At 39.8% G+C, this 22,561-nt stretch overlaps 1 protein-coding gene across 1 annotated transcript in view; it reads right to left on the bottom strand.

Annotated features, from left to right (window-relative positions):
- The window catches only part of LOC122830330 (voltage-dependent calcium channel gamma-2 subunit-like), a 75,678-nt gene extending 62,577 nt beyond the window's left edge, over positions 1-13,101 (bottom strand). The window contains exon 1 of the mRNA XM_044115600.1: positions 11,000-13,101. Within this exon, the coding sequence (XP_043971535.1) occupies positions 11,000-11,210 (211 nt within the window). The 5' untranslated portion in view covers positions 11,211-13,101. The remainder of the gene's footprint in view (positions 1-10,999) is intronic.
- Between the last annotated feature and the right edge of the window lie 9,460 nt (positions 13,102-22,561).

Consider the following 22,561-nt stretch of genomic DNA (forward strand, 5'->3'; position numbering starts at 1 on the left):
AGAAAGTCATAATGTTTGTTCTCATATTATACGACTTTTTTCCTCTTATTTTTTTCTCATATTACTATGACATTTTTCTCCTAACATTGCGACTACTTCATCGTGTGGCTTCAATCTCAAATTATTAACAATTTATTCCCGTAATATTATATCTTCATTCTCATATTAGCAGGACTCTTCTTGTGTTATTTCAACTTTATTTTAGTAATGACTTCAGTTCTCATATAATTACAACTTTTTTAATGTATTATTTTATGAGTTTGTGTTTGTTACGACTTTTTATCCACCTATTATTTTTGACTTTATCTTTGTAACATTACGACTTTACCCTTTAATGTTCAGACTTTATTCTCATATTCTTAGGACTCTTTTCAGATATTATTAGTACTTTATTCTCGCAATATTATGACTTTATTCTTATATTTTTACAACTTTTTCCCCACATATTATTTTACTTTGACTTAATTCTTTTATATCTTAATGACTTCATTCTCATATTATTACAGCTCTTTTTAGCCTGGTCCTAATACTCCACTGTATATTAAAGAATTAACTAAAAACAGGGATTATTCATTTTACACCTGTTATTATTTTTACTTGCTTATCAATCCAAGTTATGAATTATCTTCTCCAATCCACGTTTTGAGAGCCTTGATGTCAGACGTTAGTCTCCAACCGGGTTTGGACTGATCCATATTTGACCCAGGAATGGGACGTAATGAAACCTAAATCGAGATATTTTTAACCCAGCAGGCTTTAGGATGTAAAACTAATTTCTGCTTTGTATACGGATGTAAAAACAACCTGAGGAACAAGTCCTGCTAACACTTCATTCATAGAATAAAAGTAAAGAAAACAGCAGAACAATATAACGCCTTTATAACTGAGTTCTCTTACTTCTAGCATTGATACAATCATCTTGTGGCCTCAAAACGCCGGTAGGGAGCTGCTGCTCCAGTTTCTCACATGGCCTATTTGTGACTTCCTATTTACTCAACAGCTAACTTTTCAACCAAAAACTGGTAAGAAAAAAAAAAAAAAAATGACCACCAAGTGGTGCATTTTCCAAGGCGATGTCAGTTATTATTTTTTATCTTTTCCACACTGAATAAAGTAGAGGGCGTTCAGCGGGGCTAACCCTTGCAGTGCAGATTACAAACAACAAAAACAAAGTTTCCATCAAAACTTTTCACTCTTGAAACTCAGATATGCGGCAGCTCACTCAGCATTTCACTGAGGACTTTCTCCTTGGTGTGTGTGCTGGGCTGCACATTATACCAACATCAGCGCTCTGGCACACTGTTGCTTCTGTTCACACTGCTAACTGCTAACAGCTAACAGCTAACAGCTCTGTCCTGTTGCATAACCCTGTTGGCTAAACACCTCAGCATCTGCGACAGAGCGAGCACACAACAGAGCAGATGAACTTGTGCAGCTTTTTATGTCATTCTTACAGGTTAACGCAGAACGCTTTTGGTCATACAGAAAACATATTTAAAAAATGAGATTTACTCAACAAATTAGTTTTCTAAGACACAAACTAGCCAAAACACCAGTAACCATGATAGCAATATTATAGTGTTTTGTTAAATTGAACAAAACACTCGTTCTCCTTTGTTGCCACTTTAAAGGGGCAGCATTATTTACTTTCCAGGTACATTTTATATCACAGTCAAGTAACAAAGTTACTTTCAGTTGTCATAAAAATATGGCATGCATGCATGTCAAATATGGCTTAAAGGAAATTGGACTTCATAATTTAATGCCTTGAAGTTGGATCTCTGTGTCTTTAAGAATCTCCTGCTCTTTCTGAAACTCCGCCTTCAGGAAGTCATCACAACATGGCTCCTCTAATAACCCTTTAACAATGTTCTTACCAGCGTTTCATTGGGAAGTGGCTCCTATAATGAACTCAGCAGATGCTCATTTCCTCCAGGTGTTTGCTAATTGCTGCTGGCTAGTCTGTGGGAGCTGAGGGGGGCAGTCACCACTGAGGGGCGTTCTGTGAAGCAGAAGCTCTGAAACTGTAGCTCAGGGCTAGGTGGTTTGTACGGCTGAAAGGTTGCCATGGCAATACAAAAATTTCTCAAACATACATTAAGGTATCACAGCAAAACAACAGGTGTGTTTTTAATAAAAGAATAACATCATAACATGAAGCACAGCTCTAAAAAGTTGATTTTACACAATAACACTATTTGTAAATATGGGTTGTTAGATTACAATTTCACAACATAAGTTCCTTTTATAAAGAATTAATTCAAAATTGTTCTTTTGTTTAATGAAGTGATTACACTAGAAATGTAAAAATGAAGAAATTGTCATAATCTGGGATATTTCTTTTAAATAATAAAGTACGGAAAAATGAAAATAAAACAAAAAAACCCCAGATTTTTTTGTTAGCTTCCTTTGTCAGACATGTTTCTGTGTCTCTTCCGCATGTTTTAATGGTGCATGTAAACATGTCCTATTTGTGGGTGTGTGTGGGTGTGTGTGTGTGCGTGTGCGCGTGTGCGTGTGTGTGTGTGTGAGACTGACACCCCCTTCCACGGAGCACAGCAAAGTGTGTGTCAGTCCCAGGTGGTGTGTGTGCACATTGGTAAACAATCCCTTTGATTGAGAGACCGTGATGTCCGTTTGACAGGCGGCCTTGTGCTGTCAACAGACTGCTGCATCGCCATAGTTACACTGTGTCATGTGGCCGCCACCGCCGTGAAAGAGGACAAATGCTGCAAATAGAAACTGGGAGCAATTCTAGTAATTTGGTAAGCAGGAGGTCCAGGTAAAAAGGTTGGTGTTGTTTTTAAGTCTGAGTTTAGTAAAAACAAAACAGAACAAAAAAAAAAACAAAACAGCCAAAACATTAAAAGTTAAGAGTAAATACTTGAAATGATCACAAAAATTAAAGCTTAAAAATTCACGGCATATTTTAAACCTTTATTTGACAGAAAAGGTCTAACCTGGTCCCACAACCTGATAATGCTACCTATTATCAATATCTGTGTAATTTTGTCCTGTTAGCATCAAAAAGTGTTTTATTTTTAATAGTTTGACTCATGTAAAGTGCCTACATATGAGAGTCGATGTTACGTTTATTTGAATTTATGAGGCAAAAAATTAAAGGTGAAGCCTGAAAACTTCAGTTGCTGTCAAACCCGTCTTCCTGTATTGCCATGTATGTCGCCACATTGAGAAATGTCTCATAGTCAAGACTACATGTGATGAAACGAAGCAGATTTTTTTGGAGCATCAAATCCGTTTCACATCCTTCAAATATTTGCGTTGTGAGCTTCATGAGCTCTGGGTTTAAGTGGTGAACATGTATTTTGAGCCGGGGTGTGGAAATAAGTAATGGGACGTACTTCAACAGTGACGTCACGGTCTTTTCATAGTTAAAAATCAGCTGGCCATCTGAAAATGAAATGTTTTTGGTTATGTAATTACAGGCCAAATTAATCAGAAAGTAGGTCATGCTGTCAGTTTCACTTTCGGTTTTGACCGTCCGACATGCCGAGGTCAGTGAATCTTCATCAGAGCAGACTGAGCGCCTGCATGGTGTCTCATTAGATGGATTTAAGTTACCATTTCGACACTGCTGGGGTTGTTAGCAGTGGCATTGATGTAGAAGTGGCACTGAGGCTGTAGACGTTTTCTCTAAGCTGGACTAGACTCCACATCTTAGCTTAGTCTGTTTTCAAATTATGTCACTTGTTTCCAAATTGATTATTAACATTGCAAAAACCTGACCCAATGACTGACATGCACGAGCTTCCATCTATGCCGGATAATAAAAGTTAGTCTTTGGGTTACGATTCAGGATTCTACGCTAAGATAATAAAACCCCTCTGTTGGTGGCTGCTGCTGAAAAGCCAGTTTGAACATGAACCTTCAGTTCTCTCAGGTGCACCAGCTCCTTTCCCCGAAACATATAGTCTGTCAAACACACCTCACTTCGCTCTCAAAGCTGCCGTCACAGAGATTAATGGCAGCATTTAGAGCCTGCTGAGTTCCACCTGCCACGGCCCGGTTCCCCGGGGCCGATCCGGTCTGTGCCTTTGGACGACAGAGACCGTCCCGGGGCAAGATCCATCACGGATAGCTGGACCACCAACATGGAGCCATTCATCCAGCATGACAGGCGAGCCGGGCGAATCCGAGTGGAGCCGACTGCGTAGCTGTTTAACACGGGATCGGTCCGATATGAGGTCAGGTGAGAGCTGGAACTTTGATGGAAATAAATGTAAACGTAAATGTGTGTAATTTTTTTAGGGCAGATATGAGCCACGATGAAAAACAAGAGGTGGTCTAACAGATTATTAGGATCTGTGCGTGAAGGAAGACATTCATACATTTCTTTGTTGTGTTTCAGTGATCTATTGTGTTTTAGGTCTAAAGCAAGATTTCCTTTGAAGTTTGATTTGTCACAACTAGAACAATGACGGGGACATTTTGACAAGCTGGTCAAAATGTGTTAGAATTAAGTAAAGTAAAACAGAGAAACCTTTTCTGTTCAGAAAATAAACTTAATAAAACCAACAAATATTTAATATGTGAGGCGTTACATGACCTCTAAAACCAGGTGATCCAACTTAAAAAAAAAATTAGTTTATCCAAGTAAATGTATTAAGATTATTAAGTTGTCATGTTTGTCAAACATAAAGTCAATTTGACAAACTTAATGTGTCTACATGTAACAAATTAACTACTGTTTTATTTCATTGTGAACTGAAAAGTAGTTCACAAATAAAAATGTCTGTTTTCTTATAATCATTTCTTATGACGGGCACTAAATGATAAAGTTTTTAAAGAGGACGGAAGAGGTTTCCTGCTGTCTTCAAGTTGGTTTTCTTTGAATTCGAGCCTTCGCCGTCTTTACTGTTGTGGCGAAGCTGAAAAGTTAAAAATAATCTAAAAGTCAGTCGTTTGTTTATTGAGAAATATGTGAAGAGACTCTGTGGTTGGGGCATATTGACGACTGAATTTGACAGCTGTCTTGGCCTGTCAGTCACTTCTATTACAGTATCAACAGCAGACCGCCCACAGAGCGCCGCTTGATGCTGCCGCACGCCTCCCTGTGAAGGAGGAACGACGGCTTTTTATGCCCTCACCCGGCTTTTCTTCGTAAAAACGCCACAAATAGCATGTTGTTTATTTTTTAAGAGTTTGAACTTTGCTCGTTCTGAAACTTGGTCAGGTTTTGTAATTGGAGATACCCGTGTTGTTGTTGTTGTTTTACAAAATGATGCATTTTACGAGGTTAATTTACATTTCACGTTTGTTCTTCAACAAATGAGCTGTTCTAAAGTTAATCTCATGCTCTACGCCCAGTCTCAGCACAAGGTAAAGGATCATTTTTTAATTAATTGTGGAATAAACAGAAAACATATCAATTAAAGGAGAATTTTTGCAATTGTCACAATTAAATAAAATTCCACATATTGTGCAACATGACCTGTGGCAATAAATAATCAACACACAAAGGTTTCGGATGTTTGATAATGTTTGATATTAAGAAAATATCACTGTCTGACAAAAAGAAAATAACACCTGCCAGCATAAAGTTTTAAAAATTATAATTTTCCACCCTAAGTAGCTTTTTAAAAAAAATTTTTTAACCAACGTAAATTTAATGCAGGTAATCAGTCAGTCATTGAAAATGGACAATTTTCCCAGATAAGTTACTGAAAAACTATTTTTCAATTTCTTAAATGAACCAAAACTGAAAGCATTTTTTTTCTGTCCATAGGTCATTTGAACAACCAGCCTGTCATCCACAGCAGTAATGTCTTCCCACCAGCCTGTATTCAGTCTCCTTGGTAACCAACATCTGAACTAGCCAAACGGTGCTGGCAACGTCTATCGCAACTGAGTTTCAACTTCAACCAATGCCAATGTTTCACATCAGGCTTGATGATGTCTCACACACAATGAAGGACATGAGCAACTAGACTGCTAGCATGTGCACCTGGATTGAGGCCTGTTGCTATGGAGCTAGTTACAAACAAGAACAGCAGCGATCCTTTATGTGAAGACGTATGTACTGCATGTCCAGTGGAAAGAAATTTCCTTCTGGAATTCAAGTCTTGAACATTAACAGAAAAACATCAGCGGTCTACTGTCAACTTGGACGGCTCCAAGCGCACATGCTAACAGGCATGCTACCTAGCGTCCAGCTGCTCTGTAAGCAAACCACATTCTGTGCGTCCTCACTCAGTCAGCCCTGTCAACTCATCACCTCACCGATAATAAAACAGAACAGAATATATTTTATTATCCCCTGGAGGAAAGTTGTCATGAACTCCAGGATGCACAGCAGCAGCTGCCCAGATATTCAATAAATACGCATACAGGTAGGGTGACCAAACGTCTGTATTTCCCGGGACATGTCCATTTTGGTAGAGGTGGGTACAGAAAATAACAACACAATAGCATTAAAAGAAAAAGCCACAAAATGTTCTAGGGGAATGATAACAGGAATTGTCCAAAATGGATTCAAATGTAGTCAAAATTACAACTTTGTGTTTGATGTACTGTAGCGCAATCGTTTATTATTTCCAATTATTTTAATTTGTGTTTCTACCTACTGCAGTGGCCTTCTACCTATTACAGCTTCCTGACAGAGTCTTGATAAAGGAGATCGTGTGGATTTATTTTTTTCTAAACAGGATTACTTCAATCACCAGATTACCGATCGTTTGTGCTCCCCAGACACTGAAACTCTTACTGGAGCTTTAGATAAACTGACAGTCTGCATCCTTTTTCTTTCTTCTTTCTTCTTTTTAAAACGAAAGGATTATTTTTGTTATCTGATTCCCTGCAATTAGTTATCACACAATCCTAGAATATCACTAGCTGCGGCTTTAGATAATGGGACTCGACAGTAAGGACAGGAAAATTACCGGACGAGTTGGCTGGAACAAAAAACTAAAGTCAGAGCTGTAGGGGGGAAAGGAGGGCATCATTTCAATATTATGACAGAACTTTATTTTTACATCTGTATTCAAGTTGAAGCATAAAAACGATCTAATTTCACAGTAAAAAACCCCAAAACAAAACAAGGTCACGCTAACAGGTAACGACGGGAGCAAAAACTTAAACAACTTCTCAGCACATTGTGTACATCGTGTCCCCGGCATTAAGCGGAAACTGCAGCGAAGCTGTGATGTATTACGTTAAAAGGTGCAGCGAGATAGGTTAGATAGAACATGGGCCTGCGTGTTAAAGAAAGCATAAGATGCCTGAGGGCGTGTGACAGCAAACCAGAGCTGCTTAGTTTTCTCTCTCTCCCTTTTTCTTCTCCTGTCTTTCTTTGCACCTCCCAGTTGTCCCCTTCTCCTCCTCGCTCCTCTCTCCTCGGCGCACAGTTTGTATGGCAACTGTAGCTCCGATGGCAATGCAAGGCGTTCGAGCTGGATGTCTTTCAAAATCTCTGCTCTTAATCGTTTCGAGTCTCTGGTGCCAAGGACACTGAGTGTGCCGAGAATGTGCAAAGTAAAGCCACTTTGCAAAGAAAATAAGAGCTTCTCTTGAACAAACGTGTCGATGTTTTTGATGTGGTTCAGCATATTTCATGATTTCATACTACAGTATATGTTTTCGAGGACATAAACATGGTATCGTATGGCTCGAGTAAAAATTGTTGGTTTCTATTCCTAGAAACATTCAGACAATAAACTGCTAATGCAGTTTATTGTCACTAATGTGGCAATGTGACCTAGCAATCTGGGAAATCAGGGTAATTAAATTAAATTCAAATAATAAATTATTATTTTTTTTACATTATTTAGTGCTTATTTAGTAAGAGAAGTCATTTAGTAAGTAATAATAGCAGCATTTCTATTGACCAAATCGGAATTACAAAAATAAATTTGATTCATGGGAGCACGCCAGTTCAGAAAAAAAAACACAACACGTTTTTCGATTTAAAACGTTTTGGAGCGAGGATGAGACGGTTTTTCGGCTGTCTTGAAATTAATGTGTACAGCAAAACTGCCATGGGAAAATGCTTTTTGCATCACACGAGTTACGAAATCCAGGACCTGACAAGCATGATGATGGCTTGTCTTTTAATGACTTATCACATGAACAAAACTTTTTCACATGTGACTTTAATTGCGTTTCTTATTGAATGGAAACCACACAATTGCGAAATTGTGTGGTTTTATTTTTATTCTTTTGACATATCGACAACAATAAGATTTATATCTCAATCTTATTGTTGAAACCAACATGTAGTCTTTGATATTCCAACTTATTAAAGCCGTAGACATAGTTCAAAAAACATATATACGTTATTTAGATATATATGTACCTAAATAATGAAGAATGTTACAACTGCAAATTCCTTAACGATTTCAAAAAAACTTCTCAAAAGCTTTGTTTGTCCAGTTGAGAGCAAATGACGCAACTACTTTACAAATCAAAGAACAATCTTTTTTTTTTTCAGTTTTGAATAGTTTATCAATTAAATTAGCTGTCAAATACAAACATAAACTAAATATTTGTTTTACCTTTACCCTTCCATATTAAGTCATGCATGAGCTACATAATTCAAATATAGTTCAATGTAAAGGCAATGTAAAATGAAGTTTTCCACTTTCTGTAAGACGCTCTTTACATTAATACGTTGCATACTACAGAGTTGGATTACATAAACACAGGAATTCTCATCTTCCATAAAGTGTCATAAAGTAAATCCTTAACTGGGAAACGTATAGATTTAAATGTTACCTTATTCAAAAGTTCTGACTGACTTTTAAAACACAAACAGGATTGTATTTCCATAAGCAAGCAGGTTTTTGAGTATTCACAATTAAGGCTCTGAAAATGTCACTAGAAGAGCAATGACGTAACGCCACACGCAAGGTGGTTTCCCTCTATTTTAAACCCTCATTCAAAATAACGTCAAAAGCTATTCCTGTGAAAATCTCCCACAGACACAAAGGACCAAATGAATCATGGGAGAAATCCCACAAATGCCGTAAATCTATGTCATCAGCCCATGGCTTTGACTTGTGAATCAGGTGAATGTGGGGCCTGGTATGTTCTGATTCAGTCTGATGATAGATAGAAGAGGACCGGTCTCTCTGTGTGTGTGTGTGTGTATACATGTGTGTGTCTGTGTGTGTCGATGTACTGTGTCAAATCTGTTTCACACTTAAGGAGACATTTCACAGTTTCCCTATTGTATAATCACAAACAAACTCACACTGCAAGACACATATGCTTTGAGCTCTCTTTTTTTTTTTTTTTTTCCTAACTTAACTGAACATATGTCTGACCAAGCGACCAAACTCACGCCACAGTCTATCTCGTTTATGTCTATCTCAAATGTCCAGAATGGTAGCAGGTGTACCCGACCTTTGTCTGAGTTTTGAACCTTACTGTGTCTTCACACCTGAGAGTCAGGTAGACTCGGTTCGATTGGGGACCAAAATTGCAACATTTGTTACATTTTCAGCTGGTGTCGTTCTCTTTCACGCTGCACTGTGCCAAACAATTCAAACCATCTGAAGAACCTGTGGTGGCGTCGCACCAAAAACCACTGAAGAAAGCAACAGAAAAAGCTTAGAAGAAGATATAAGCGCAACTTCCTTATTCACAAAATGTCAACAAAAATGGAGTAGCCTCAGATTTTAGCGGTTGTAGGATTTCACTTTTCTTTAGCCAAAGATGACGAGCCATTTCTCCCGCTAGCAATATACTCACAAATTTGTTTTGGTTGTATTTTTCCCAGAATGCCCTGTGTTATAGTCCGCTTCCTAACTAGAGGACGATTAAAGCGGGCTAAACAGGGCTGGTGTGAATGTAACCCTTACAGAAGGTCAGATGTTTTATATATATATATATATAATAACCCTTTAAACTGTCATAACCAAATAACTGCTGGTTCACAGCTGATTTATCTCCAGATTGCTGAAATTAGGATTGTGGGTTTCATTCATCAGTAGTTGTGGGCTTTTTCACCAAAATGGTTCCAGTGCTAGAGACTAGTGGTAGAGCGTATAGCAGCAGGTTCATGTGTGTCCACTGACCAAACCTGACCTGAAGGACTGGTGCTAACCTTTCACAGCCTGGCTGTTGGACACAGCAGCCAATCCAAACTTTGTGAGCCCCAACATTTAAAATGCCAGAATTTCGCTTTTCTTCAGCTCCGGTGACGTCGGACATTAAACAATGATAAATCTTCTTCTAAAAAGTTGCGTTGGACTCGTATCCAAACCTAGCCCCTTCTTGCTGCTTCTTGTGGTACTGACTGTTGCTCCGCTATCCAGCCTTTATCCTTTCCTGTGATTACTTAATGATCTTTACGTCATCACTCAGTTGCCCGAATCAAATTCAGTACACCGTCCCTTCAATGTAATAGTCAGTTAGGCAAACAACTCCCCTGTGTAGAGCAAATCTGCGCTGATGCTGCAAGGCAACCAATTCCACTATGCCAGAAAAAACAAGGTTACCAAACATCCTTTCTAAGACCAAAATCAAGAGTCCATTTGTCAGCTAAAATATTATATTGTCCATGACTTCTGCAGAGGACGTGAAGTTTGTACCAGTTATGGGTGGTGGGAAGGAGATGTGAGTGAACCGTACACCTTTTTTGAACATAGATAGATAGATAGATAGATAGATAGATAGATAGATAGATAGATAGATAGATAGATAGATAGATAGATAGATAGATAGATAGATAGATAGATAGATAGATAGATAGATAGATAGATAGATAGATAGATAGATAGATAGATAGATAGATAGATAGATAGATAGATAGATAGATAGATAGATAGATAAAATAAAATTATTGCAGAGTACATAAGAAGAGTGTGGGTTTGTGATTTTCTGTGTAGGCATGCAGGTGCAAATGCAGGACCATGTGAAAATGAGTGTGGGCATGAAGGGACTGATCTGCTCACGGCGGCATTGTTGGTGGGTCTGTGTTACATGTGTTACATATATTTACGTGTACGCATACATGGCTACCTTTAAGTCTTTGGCTCACCTTCTAGGCAGCACGTCCTCCAGAGGCCCGAGTGCGTCATAACCTCCTCGTTCTTCTTGCTCGTCTCGTTCTCGTTGGTGCTCTTGATCTTGCAGACGCCGCGCGAGTACAGCCAGTAGTCCGTCCCCACAGCGATGGTCATGAGGCTGAAGGCAGCAAAGGCCCCCACTGTGGTCAGCAGCATCTGAACTCCGCGGTCAAACACACCCATGTTGCCACATTCCACGAAAGGGGTCCCCCCTTTCCTTTTGATGTACAGGAAGTAAATATTTGTGAGTTTGCGTCGCCACGCCAGCTCGGAAAGCGGGGGGTGGGCTGCGTCGGGCGGACGACGGTAGCGGGGGACGGCTGGGGGGGCGGGGGAGTTAGGGGAGCTCGGGGGAAATCGTATGGTTGGTTTTTGGGGGGGGCCGGCACAAAGACGAAAAACAAAATAAAAAATTCGGAAGACGGTTAAGGTTTCAGGTGGATTTCCAGCTGTTTGACCCGACAAAAAGGGGGTCAAACACCCTTTGGCAATGACGGCAACAGCCTTAAGAGGTAAAGTTCTCTAAATTCTGTACTTCTGATGGCAGTAAGTTGCCCTACTCCGGAAATAAAAAAAGGCTGACCTAAAAACACGAGTTTCAGCAGATTCCACAAGAGACCTGGTCTGGGATCGGGGCCTACTTTGTTGAGTTTGAAGGCCTCTAAATGTCAAACTCTGAAAAAGGCCAAGATAATGAGGGGAATGGAGGACTTTGACTGCTTCAGACCTAATTTTGGCTTTCTGAGCTAACTGAAGGCATCAGATACATTACAGTCCTCACAGCTTTAATGGTGTGGTGATGGAATGATGTACGTGGCACGAGAAGACGATCTCATGCTGCGTACGCCGACTTTCTTACAGACCCAAACTTTCATGCACACACCTGTACACGCATGAGCACCCAGAAGCACACAGTTCCAGTTTGAATTAATTGATACCGAAAAGGGATTAAGGGGGGAGTGGCGGTGGAGTGTGGTTAAGACAAACACAGTTGGCGGCCTGGTTTCCTTCAAAATAACTCCCCCCCCCAAACTCCGAAAGAAACAGAAGCAGCGATCACAAATGGAGAATGACACAAGACTAATTTGGTGTGATCAAAAGGATAAGCAAACTGTATAGATTTATCTCGAGCATGATTTGGATAACCGAGCTGTAACATAACACATTATGGGGTAAGAGGGACGATGGAAGGCAGGCAAGACAGACAGGCAGGGCCAGGGATGTATGAGGAAATTAGCACTAGATGTCTTAAAAGAAAGTCAAAGTAGCAGAATCAAACATCAATCAAACAACAAGGGTAAAACGAAAAAATAACGCAAAATATCAGCAAGTAATATGACTGCCATGGAGCCCATTCCTTAAGAGATGATGGAGCACAAAAACAAGGAAGAGATGCCCCTCTCTCTCTAAAAAAAGGAAGAAAAAAAGAAAAGGGACAGATAAATGAAAGAGAAGAAAAATACAGTTTGGAGAAGAAAAAAAATCTAACAACAGCCTGTTTAGTTCTGAAATTACGATCCCCAGTTTCCATATGTGGTCCCTAGACCTTTCTCCGGCAACAGCGGAAATCTGCTGTCAGGGGATCGGGGCAGCGGCAGCGACGGTACACCGTGGATAGAGGGGCGCATCCAGGCAGAGAGGCCGAGCATCACCGGTCATGCAGCCGCTCGCGGCTGGAGAAGAACACGGTGGAGATGAGCGAAGCTTTCCCGGTGCCCCGGAGCCTCTTCTTCCCGCATGAAAACGACGAGTCCCAGCGCTTTCTGTTACGGCCAGCCGGAGAATAGCGAGAGGACACAGAGACGGCCACTAACTGTCATCCCGTAAAAATGATGAAACATTATCGAAAACGCGTTGTTTTTTTTGTTGTTTTGTTTTTTCCTTTTGGAAGAGCTGGCGTGGCGCGACGCGTTTGTGTGCGCGCGAGAGACGGAAGGAGAGAGAGCGAGCGAAAGAGCGCGCGTGAGAGAAATGGGAGATGGTGGGGGGGGGATCAAGTAGAGCAACACATCAATCCTTGGTTTCCTGGTTTCTCTTCTTCGCAGAGCTGAGATAGAAGTGGAGAAAAGAGAGGAGGAGGTGGAAGAGAAAGAGAAAGAGGAGGAGGAGGGTGAGGAGAAGGGGGTGGATTATGGTTAGAAGCGGGGGATGAAAAAAATCTACAGTGCCACAGAGCGAGGAAGAAGCGGAGAGAGCGCGAGGAAGATGTTCGGCGCGCAGCGGCAGCAGCAGCAGCAGCAGCGCTGTACGCAAAAACAAGCGCCCCCACCTTCTCCTTAGTAGATAAACAAATAAATACAGACGTTCAAGTCAAACCTAGCCTGCTTTCCAAAAGAAGAAAAAATCACGTTTGGCCATTTTACAACCACAACTTTCAGAATATTTGATCAGGAACTTAAGTGACAAAGCAGCACGAATTGAAAGGAAGATAATTTTTCTGAGTTCTGTTGCACATACAAATCTGAGAAGCATACTGATGCCGTCCACTTAACTCTGGCAGCTCTAAGTTGAATCTAGTGCAGCAAAAATGCCTTTAGAAGTTTTCTAAATAGTAAATAGAGAGCACCTGGATGTGGTTTAATGTTAATAACAATGCAGGTGTTGAGTGAAAGTCTTAGAGTCACGTTTATTTGTATGGCACATTTCAGCAACAGTGCCTTACACCATAAAAACATAACACATGAAACAAGCAGCAAATATTGCATTTTGGCAGGACAAACACTAGTTTGATGGTCCACAAATCTGAGGTTTCTGAAAAAGTGCTAAGAAAAACAAAAATTAACCAAGTAGAATAATTCAGTTTGCCACAGTGGAGACATAACAGACGAAGCAAATATTTAAAAGAAGCAGGAGAGCAGCACAGAGTTATGTGTGGAGGGAAAATTAACATTGCACATGACACTGAAAACACCTGTCACCGATCAGTTTGATACCAGGACCAGTCCGATACCGGGCCCGGTATTGGTATCAGACAATACCCTGTATCGGTATCTTTATCAGTATCAAGACTGGTACTGATCCCAATACTTCTTTGAGTTCGATATAATCATCAAACGTCTAATATTTAGGTGTGTTTTTTTATTATTATTCTGTTTTACGTTTGAACAGAAATAATTGAAAGTTTATTGATTTCCACAAAATATTTCAATAACACAATTTGTTTGCATTATTCCTAAATAAGCAAAGTGAAAAAAAAGTGACCCAAAAATCCAAACCAATATTTTTTTTTTGAGGTAGAGTTGCAAAACTATGATACAAAAACCAAATAATGTTTTAAGAGGAAATTTGAAACTTAAGCACTGATCTTATGTTAGTGTTGGTCTAATACCAATACCGATTTGGCATCTATATTATCAATATTTTGGATCGATTCACCCAGCTCTGCTTGAAACTGGGGCATCGAGTTATCTCTGAAAATACAACCAGGTTTTGATTGACCCACATGCTAGAATGGCATAGTCAAAGTCCAGATCTGTATTCCAGTAGGAATCTTTGAGAAAACTTGACAATAAAGATTCTGTCTGAAATGTGCTAAAAGCGTAATGTAAGTTGTGTTGGAGTTAAACAGATGTTCTTTGGTCATTTTCAGAACATTAAAAGCTACATAAAACCATGAATACCCAACAATATGCCGCTTAACACTGACAGATATGATCAAATACATCATATAATGATAAGGTGCAAAATATAACTCAGGCTTAAGACATCTATCTACAGCGGATGAAAGATATCTAAGGAGGATTTCTCAGAAATACATATATATAAAAAAACCTCTATTCAGTCTTTACATCCCGGAAGGTTTATAAAACAACAACCTCAAAAAAGAAGACAAAACATTCCTCTGTCAGTATTTGGACTGAAGATGAGAGAAAAATGGGGTTAAAAGTCAAAAACAAACTTTGTGTTGCTAGCATAATTTGCAGACATTTGCATCCGGTTGCAAAGTGTACTTTTACGGACCTCGTTGTTGATTCTTGTACTTGAATTGTTAAGTGATCTGGACGCTCCATAAACCAGGCGCCCTGAGCTCCGGCCTCTTCCCTGTCAGCTCCCACAGCTTCACTTTCCCTGCTGCCTGTGTGACTCCTAACGTTTGACCTCCTAACAGAAGACATTCCTCCTGACGGGGATCAATAAGGTGTGACCTTGTTATCAGAGGTTATGATTTTCCTTTTTCTCGCGGGCTGCTGTGTATTCTAATTTCCTGGGGAAGGGGAATGGGAGACATGTTTAATGAAAGGCGGGGAGCGGCGATCGTAAAACACCTGACTGAGCGGTTAGAGGCTCGGATGGCTGCGACCGAAGCAGATGTACGAGGCCGTAAAAGTCGCCGATCCGTGGTCTGTACGTCTGACACGCTCTTCTGTTTCACATCCACTGGCCGCTCTGGAAAGACAACGAAATTTCACAACTACACGCAGATTTATAGCATGTTTTCTTTGTTTGTTTGTTTTGTTTTTGGTTTGGGGTGATCTTGAAGCTAATTTCCTCAAAATCACAACTTGTTTTATTTATTTATTTATTTATTTATTTGAGGTTTTAAAGTGTTTTAGGGAGGTTTCTGCACTCTGTTTTTAATGTTGGTCACTTTTAAGCAAATTGCTATTTAGAGAATTAGCAAAAAATGGCATGTTTAGTTTTGTTTTGACCGTTTTGTGCTGCTGCTGCTGCTTGTTGGTGCTGCTCCGGCGGTAGGTGGAATCCTGGCAGCTGTCTCCCTCTTTTGATAGGCTGCACTGTTGCCACATGTTCATACGGATAAGCAGAGACACAGGAACAAGTCATGCTAACACAAAGGTACCGGCCGATCAATCCATAATTGTTTCAAAAATACTTTACTAATCGTGGAGGGAGATTTAATTTTCTTCAAAGACTCGCAGATGCTACAATCTCCTGCAGCAGTCAGTATTCCAGTGGTTCGAAACAACCCTTTGTCTGAAGATGCACTGTTGACGTTCAGAGTAGTTAATAATTGGTTAAAATATTCCATTATTTAATGATTTTGTTGAAATTTGCTGAAAATGCTAGGCAAAAATAATGGCTTTGATCAAAACAAAAAAATTTATAACATTTCTGTTCTTACAAAATAAGAAGGGGAAAAAAAAACATGAATAAAAATGCAGCTCTCACCAACTTAATGCAATCCAACTCAATTTACCCCTCAGGTAGAAACTGTGATGGAGGCAAAGTGTCTATCAGAGGAAGTTCTAAAAGACAAACACGGTGTTTGCATATCGATGGTTTTCAACTCAAACAACCAGGTTAATTCCTAATAAACACCTGCTATTCCAAAGAGAACAAGTTGGATTAATCGCTATAATGTCCTAACTTGTAGTTTTTGTTTTCAGTTTTCTCTGTCAACGCTCAAATGTTTTTTACCCTTTAAGTTAATTCCTCAAAATAAATGAAAGAGCAACGCAAGTTTCTAGTTGCATATCTATTCTTTGCATGCTTTGTTTTTAATCAAGTAGAAGTGTCCTAAAGACAAAGGGATTATTAGAAATTGAATTATTCATTCTGTGTTGGTTTTTTTCCCTTTTCTACTTAAAGGATGTTGAACTTTTGTCCAACGAGACTCACCTAACTGAATGACGCAAAGCATTTGGCCTAATGAAATTTCAAGCGCCGACTGAATTGCAATTAGGGCCCCCGGACGGCTCGACGGGGCCGCAGCCGACGCACAGAGAGCGACGAGTATTAACAGCTCCTGGAATCCAGTGACGCAGAACGACAGAGCCGGAGCCGTTTATGCGGCTGCGGTTGGGGGCGGGAGGGAGGGAAACGGTCTCCATATTGGCTGGTGTTCCTCTTCCTCCGGGGTCTAGAGGACATGTTTAACATTCTGCTCGACTCCTCCTCCTCCTCTCATCCAGCCACAGCCTCAAGTCCCTGCTGCACTCTGGTTACTGATGGCCAGAGATGAGAGGAGAAGCACAGCAAATCCCTTCATCCTGACCACCGCCACATCGTCGCGGCATTGTTGTGTTCGCCTCCTGCGAGCACGGAAACCCGACGGAGGATTTGGGGGGGTTTTTCACCCTCTGTGTTCGTTTATTCAGATCTTTAAGATCTCCTTGTCCATTTGAGAGAATCCAAGTCTTGAAATTTGCCTCGAATCAAAATTTGTTTTTCTAGCACTTTTCTGAAGTAGTGATGAAAAACAAAAAAAAAAAGGAAACATACGTGTGACTTTCCAGCTGTTGCACCTGCCTAGTTTTGACCTTCTGGTCTGAATAGGACAAAAAAAAAATTTTGCATCTGAAATCAAACTGAGGATCGAATGTCAAACAGAACATCGATAATCCAACCAAATACAACCAGTGGTCTGGATCTGCAGAATATCAGAGTCTATGTCTTTATACCTACAGCTCTGGAAACATTTAAGAGGCCACAGCACTGGACCCCATTAAAAACCTCCCGGTTATTATACCAAGTAGCAATTTCTGAACTCTTTCTGAGTTAAAACAGTAGAGTTGTTGTTTCTAAATGAATATCAGCTTGTTTTCTTTGTATTATTTTCTTTGCATCGTCTTTTTAATTTTTTTTTACCATTTCAAATACAAACATTTTGCTTGGAATTTCAGAGACATGTTGTTAGCAGTGCACAGAATAAAAGAGCAATCTTCATTTTACTCAAACATAAACCTATAAGAAGTTAAATCATAGAAACTAATCCTTTGCAGCTGTCTTCATCTTTTCCCCCAGACCTGTGTATCCAGGGCCGGCACTTGCCATTTAAATTTAAATTTCTCTGATACAAATTTAGATTCTCAAAGCTGTCAGTTAAACCTCCAGTACATTTAGTACTTTAGTCATTTGTGTTCGTCACAGTAGCAGTTTCTCATTCCGTCCAACAGATTACAAATCCTTTTGGACATGTCTCAATTGTTTCCATGCTGTTGTTTTTTTTTTTTTTTTTTTGCTTATATTCTGTCAGTTAAAAATGAACTATATTAATTTACAATAAAACTAATAGTCGTCACTTCATTGTTTGAGTCACTGTAAGCCAAAGTGTTGGACTGGTTCTCAAAATCCGACAGTTGTATGTTGTGTTTTCCCCTCATTCTTTCTAGAACAACTCCCAGCAGTTTCTCGCTCATCACCAACATCATCAGCTGATATTGTTTACAGTTGTGCACAGCTTTACTCAAGTAGCATTTCCCCTTTTGTTCTAAATAAGTCGGCACCTTGAACAAACGCCATGAACAAATTAGAATCGCAGAAGAGCATGTGAGGTCGAAATGCAAAGCATCATGTTCAGCGTCTGCTTCGCATTTGCCTCACTTACTGTGACTGTAGATTTTACCAGAGAGTCATGGATTCAACATTTTACAATGACGCAAAACTTTTATGAACTGCGTGACACTTTGAGAGCTCTGGTGGAGCCACAGCTGGTGCTGCTATGGATTGTAGCAGCCTGCGCCACCCACTGGACATAGGGAGAAACAACAGCCTCAGCTTCCTGCTCCATGTTACACTAAATATCCGCTAACGGTGCTACTGATCGCTAACAGTATCAGGCAGGAGTATTAACCCGACCACGTCCCTACATCCAGTGTGTGGCGCAGGTTGCTACAATCCATAGTAGCCACAAAGGCACAGCCACTAGGAGGAAACAAACGCACCCAGTACTACACTTTCGTTCTATTGGCTGAGAGGTTGCCAGGCAACGGTGCATTTTTGCTCCAGAACCAAGCAGAGATTGTTTCATAAGCGAGCAGAGACTAAGTCTAAGTGCCAGGAGAGGTTTTGAGTCCAAGCGTTACAAGTTTTGAGAAGAGAGACATGAACTCCTGCTTTCAAAATGAAAATGAGTTGTTCTTGGATTATGGCAGGAAAATTCCCCCAAAGACATGCATTTGTCAAACACGCGACTCGTGTGGTGCGAGGAAAAGCGTTTCCGTTGCAGTATTGCGGGACACAAAACCACCTAGAACCTCCATCCTAGAACTATTTTTTTTTATCCAAAAAAAAGCACATTTATTTTCATAATTTCTATTCTATGGTTAATGGAAATGCTCGCAAAATTCCTCACGAGCAACGTTCATTGATTCTAGTTGTTGTTTTCTATACATTCGTTATGTCTTGGCCTCTGAATTCATCTAGAAATATAAAAAATACCTCTTTTTCTGTTGTATGCTTACTAGTATTAGCCAGGAAAATGAGCTGTGCGTGCTTCGTCCGTCAGTCCATGGAGCTGAAAGTCAGTGAGGATAGACGCTCTATTTTTTAAGGCCTGAGTGGCATTTTCCTGGGAAAAGAGGAGACAGTTAGTGGAAAGGATGGTGCAGCGTGAGCTTTGCGCAGGAGCAGCTGCTCTGCATTTTAGATTTAAAGTGCTTTAATTTATGCAGGTCTATGAGTATTTCAACAGCTCTCATACAGGAGACCTGTTTGTACCCGTCTCATTTAGGTCACCGCCGCTGCTCTCTCTTCTCCCACCGCCGTTTCATCCGTCTTTGTTCTCTCTTTTTGTCACATTTCGGTCTTGCCTTCCACCGTCTGGTTTTCGCACAAGCGCCTTTTCCTCCTTCCTGGGCCTCTTGACGCCTGAGGACGAACCAGGGTGTCCTGTACCTCGCGCTCTCATCGGGAATCTAAAGTTTGCATGAGTGACTCGGCGTTACCCGCTGCAAACTGGCCTACTTCAAAAGCTCCCTCTTCGCCCCCCTCTTTCGTCTAATCTTCGTTGCCACCAGCAAAGTGAAAACCAGACGGGTAGAGACAGCAGTTTGGTATAAATACTGCGGAGAGGGAGCAGAACGGCACAGGTTTGGAAATGTAAGGAGCAAATTAACATTATTTCATAAACCAAAGTGCACACGTGTATTTTATTATTTTGACACAAATCGATCAGAAACTGCTTATGGTGTTAAGGTGCATTATGTAACTTTCATAAAAATGTGGGGGGTTTTTTCCCAGTTTTTTTAAAACTGTCGCCATATCATGACAATATGCAATGAGACAGTTTGCGAAAACATCGATCTCATTCGCCTCCTCCCTGAGCTACTGTTGCCGTCTGAAGAAATGCATCAAAAACAACCAATCAGAGCCAGGAGGCGGGTCTTTACGCTGTCGATCAACCTCATGTATCTCGTGCTAAATGTGCTAATGGCAGAGAAACAACTCACCGTTACAGGAGAACCGTTTATCTGTTGTCATTTGCGGCCATGCTGATTCAACAGTGGACTGTTAGATGAGGTCGGCATCATGGAGGTGATGGACAGCACTAAGACCCGCCTCCTGGCTCTGATTGGTTGTTTTTAGTTAAGATTGGGAGAAAGAGGAGGAGCTCAATATTTTTTTTCCTCACAGATTATCTGTCTCAAACCATACTGTACCAACAAATATGTAAAAAACAAAACAAAACAAAAAAAACAAAATTAATGCAAACGTAAAGGACTTATTGTTGGAGTAAAAACAAATAAAACCAAACTTTTCAGCAAGGCACCCTGCTCTTTGTGGTGGTTTAGAATCAGAACCGTATAGTGTTGGAGAGAAAAAGAAATCTAATTAAGCCCATTGCTCTTCTTCCCCATTTTTCCTTTGTTCTCATTATCTGTGGTAGCGCATAGTCCAATCATTTATACATTTACTTTTTAGTGCACGTTGCGAAATTAGGGCATCTGTAAGAAGGCAGGAAGGCTGCACAATGAATCTAACTAGGTCAGATACGGAGAGCATTCGGTTAGATTTATACAAAGCAGAAAACTGGAACGATTCTCTATCAGGACTCTTTTTTTTTAATGCAGGAGATTTTCTGTATGGCTTTACATTAGGAACCCTCTAACCCTGAAATCCAAATCTTATGATGGAAAATGTTAGCTACAACAAAACGCATGTCTGTTGCTAACCACACCACTGACTTCTCTTTACATTAGAAGTAAATAAAACTACATCTGTCCATAACTTTGACTCAAAAGGAGACATCGGTTTACCCAAATCAGCTTTTATGTAATGTTGTAAACTTGCATGAATACCAGAGTGTTTTCGAGGAAAAGAGGGATCAAAATCCTGATCTTGTTGCTGAGAGTCAACCACATCTTTTAAAATCCCTATTAAAGTTTTGGATCTACAGTTATTTACATTTCCTATTTTCTTGGTTTAATTAAAATATTGCATCTTTCACATATTGTCGACCAAGTCGAATGAATTCACAATCTCAACTTTTTTATATATTTTAGTTTTCTATTTAAAAGCTAAACTAATAGGTATTACTATTAATAGTATAAATATATTTATATATATTTTTTACAAATTTATATCATGTATATATGCTATATACATGATATAAATTTTATTATTATATTATTGCATTATATATTTTAATATATATAATGTATAGCTCTGGAAAAAATGAAAGAGACCACTGCAAAATGATCACTTTCTCTCATATTACTCTTTACAGGTTTATGCTTGAGTAAAACGAAGATTGTTCATTTATTCTATGAACTACTGACAACTTGTCTCTGGCATTCCAAGCAAAGGTTTAGTATTAATTTGCAGAAAATGAGAAATGGTCCAAATAAAAAAAAGATGCAGTGGTCTGATACTTCAAATAACGCAAAGAAAACAAGTTGATATTCATTTAGAAACAACAACACTAAAGAGTTCAGAAATCAATATTTGGTGGAATAACCAGGAAGTTTTCAATGGGGTTCAGTGCTGTGGTTTCTTTCCAGATATGTGTGTGTCTCTCTCTCTCTCTCTGTGTGTGTGTGTGTGTGTGTCTGGGCCAAAATCTTGGCCCTTGAGTACTTTTGAGTTGACTATTTGTCCTGTGTGACAAAACGTTTGAACAAAACTCCTCTAGTTTCTCTTTTCCTTGTTGTCGTCAGGACTGACTGTTTTTACCTTTTACTTTCTCTGGTGGATTGTCTCTGAAACTCTGATTTCTAAGGTGAGCTCCTTCCCAATGTGATGGGATAATGTATTTTGGTTTTGTTTTGATGGCACATATGCATATTTCTGCGCTTATCACAATCCTAGACAGAAATCTGCCTTAATTCAGCCCTTTTCTTTTCTTTTCTTTTCATTTCATTTCTTTTCTTTCCCTTCCTTCTTTTTCCTTTCTGTTTCCGTTCTGTTGTCTTGTCTTTTCTAATTTCCTTCCCTTCCCTTCCTCCGCTTCCCTTTCGCCTGGTTTCCGCTGCGCCGACACATCGGTCTGACCTTCAGTTGAACAGATCCCAATCATACCTCAGAGTCAGAAGCCTGCAGCTGCCTGTGGATGATTGGTGGCACATTATTTCTAACCTTTTTAATCTTCCTGGCAAATATAAAACTTAGGATTTCCCTGGAGTGTTATTAAGAGAAGCAGAATCCAATGCTGCTCAGAGCGAATCAGATGCAGGTTGTCTAAGTTAATCATGACAGGTTGATTTGACATTTTGACAGTGGAGTGTTGTAAGGACTAGGCAATATGAACATAAAGGTAAATTAAAAGGAATTTGCTCATAGTTAGGCATCAATATCCACCAATAATCTTTGAGGATCTAACTGAGCATGTATGATATTTAGTTCTGCAACTTTTT

Source organism: Gambusia affinis, linkage group LG04 (assembly GCF_019740435.1).
Source record: "Gambusia affinis linkage group LG04, SWU_Gaff_1.0, whole genome shotgun sequence".
Taxonomy (NCBI): Eukaryota; Metazoa; Chordata; class Actinopteri; order Cyprinodontiformes; family Poeciliidae; genus Gambusia; species Gambusia affinis.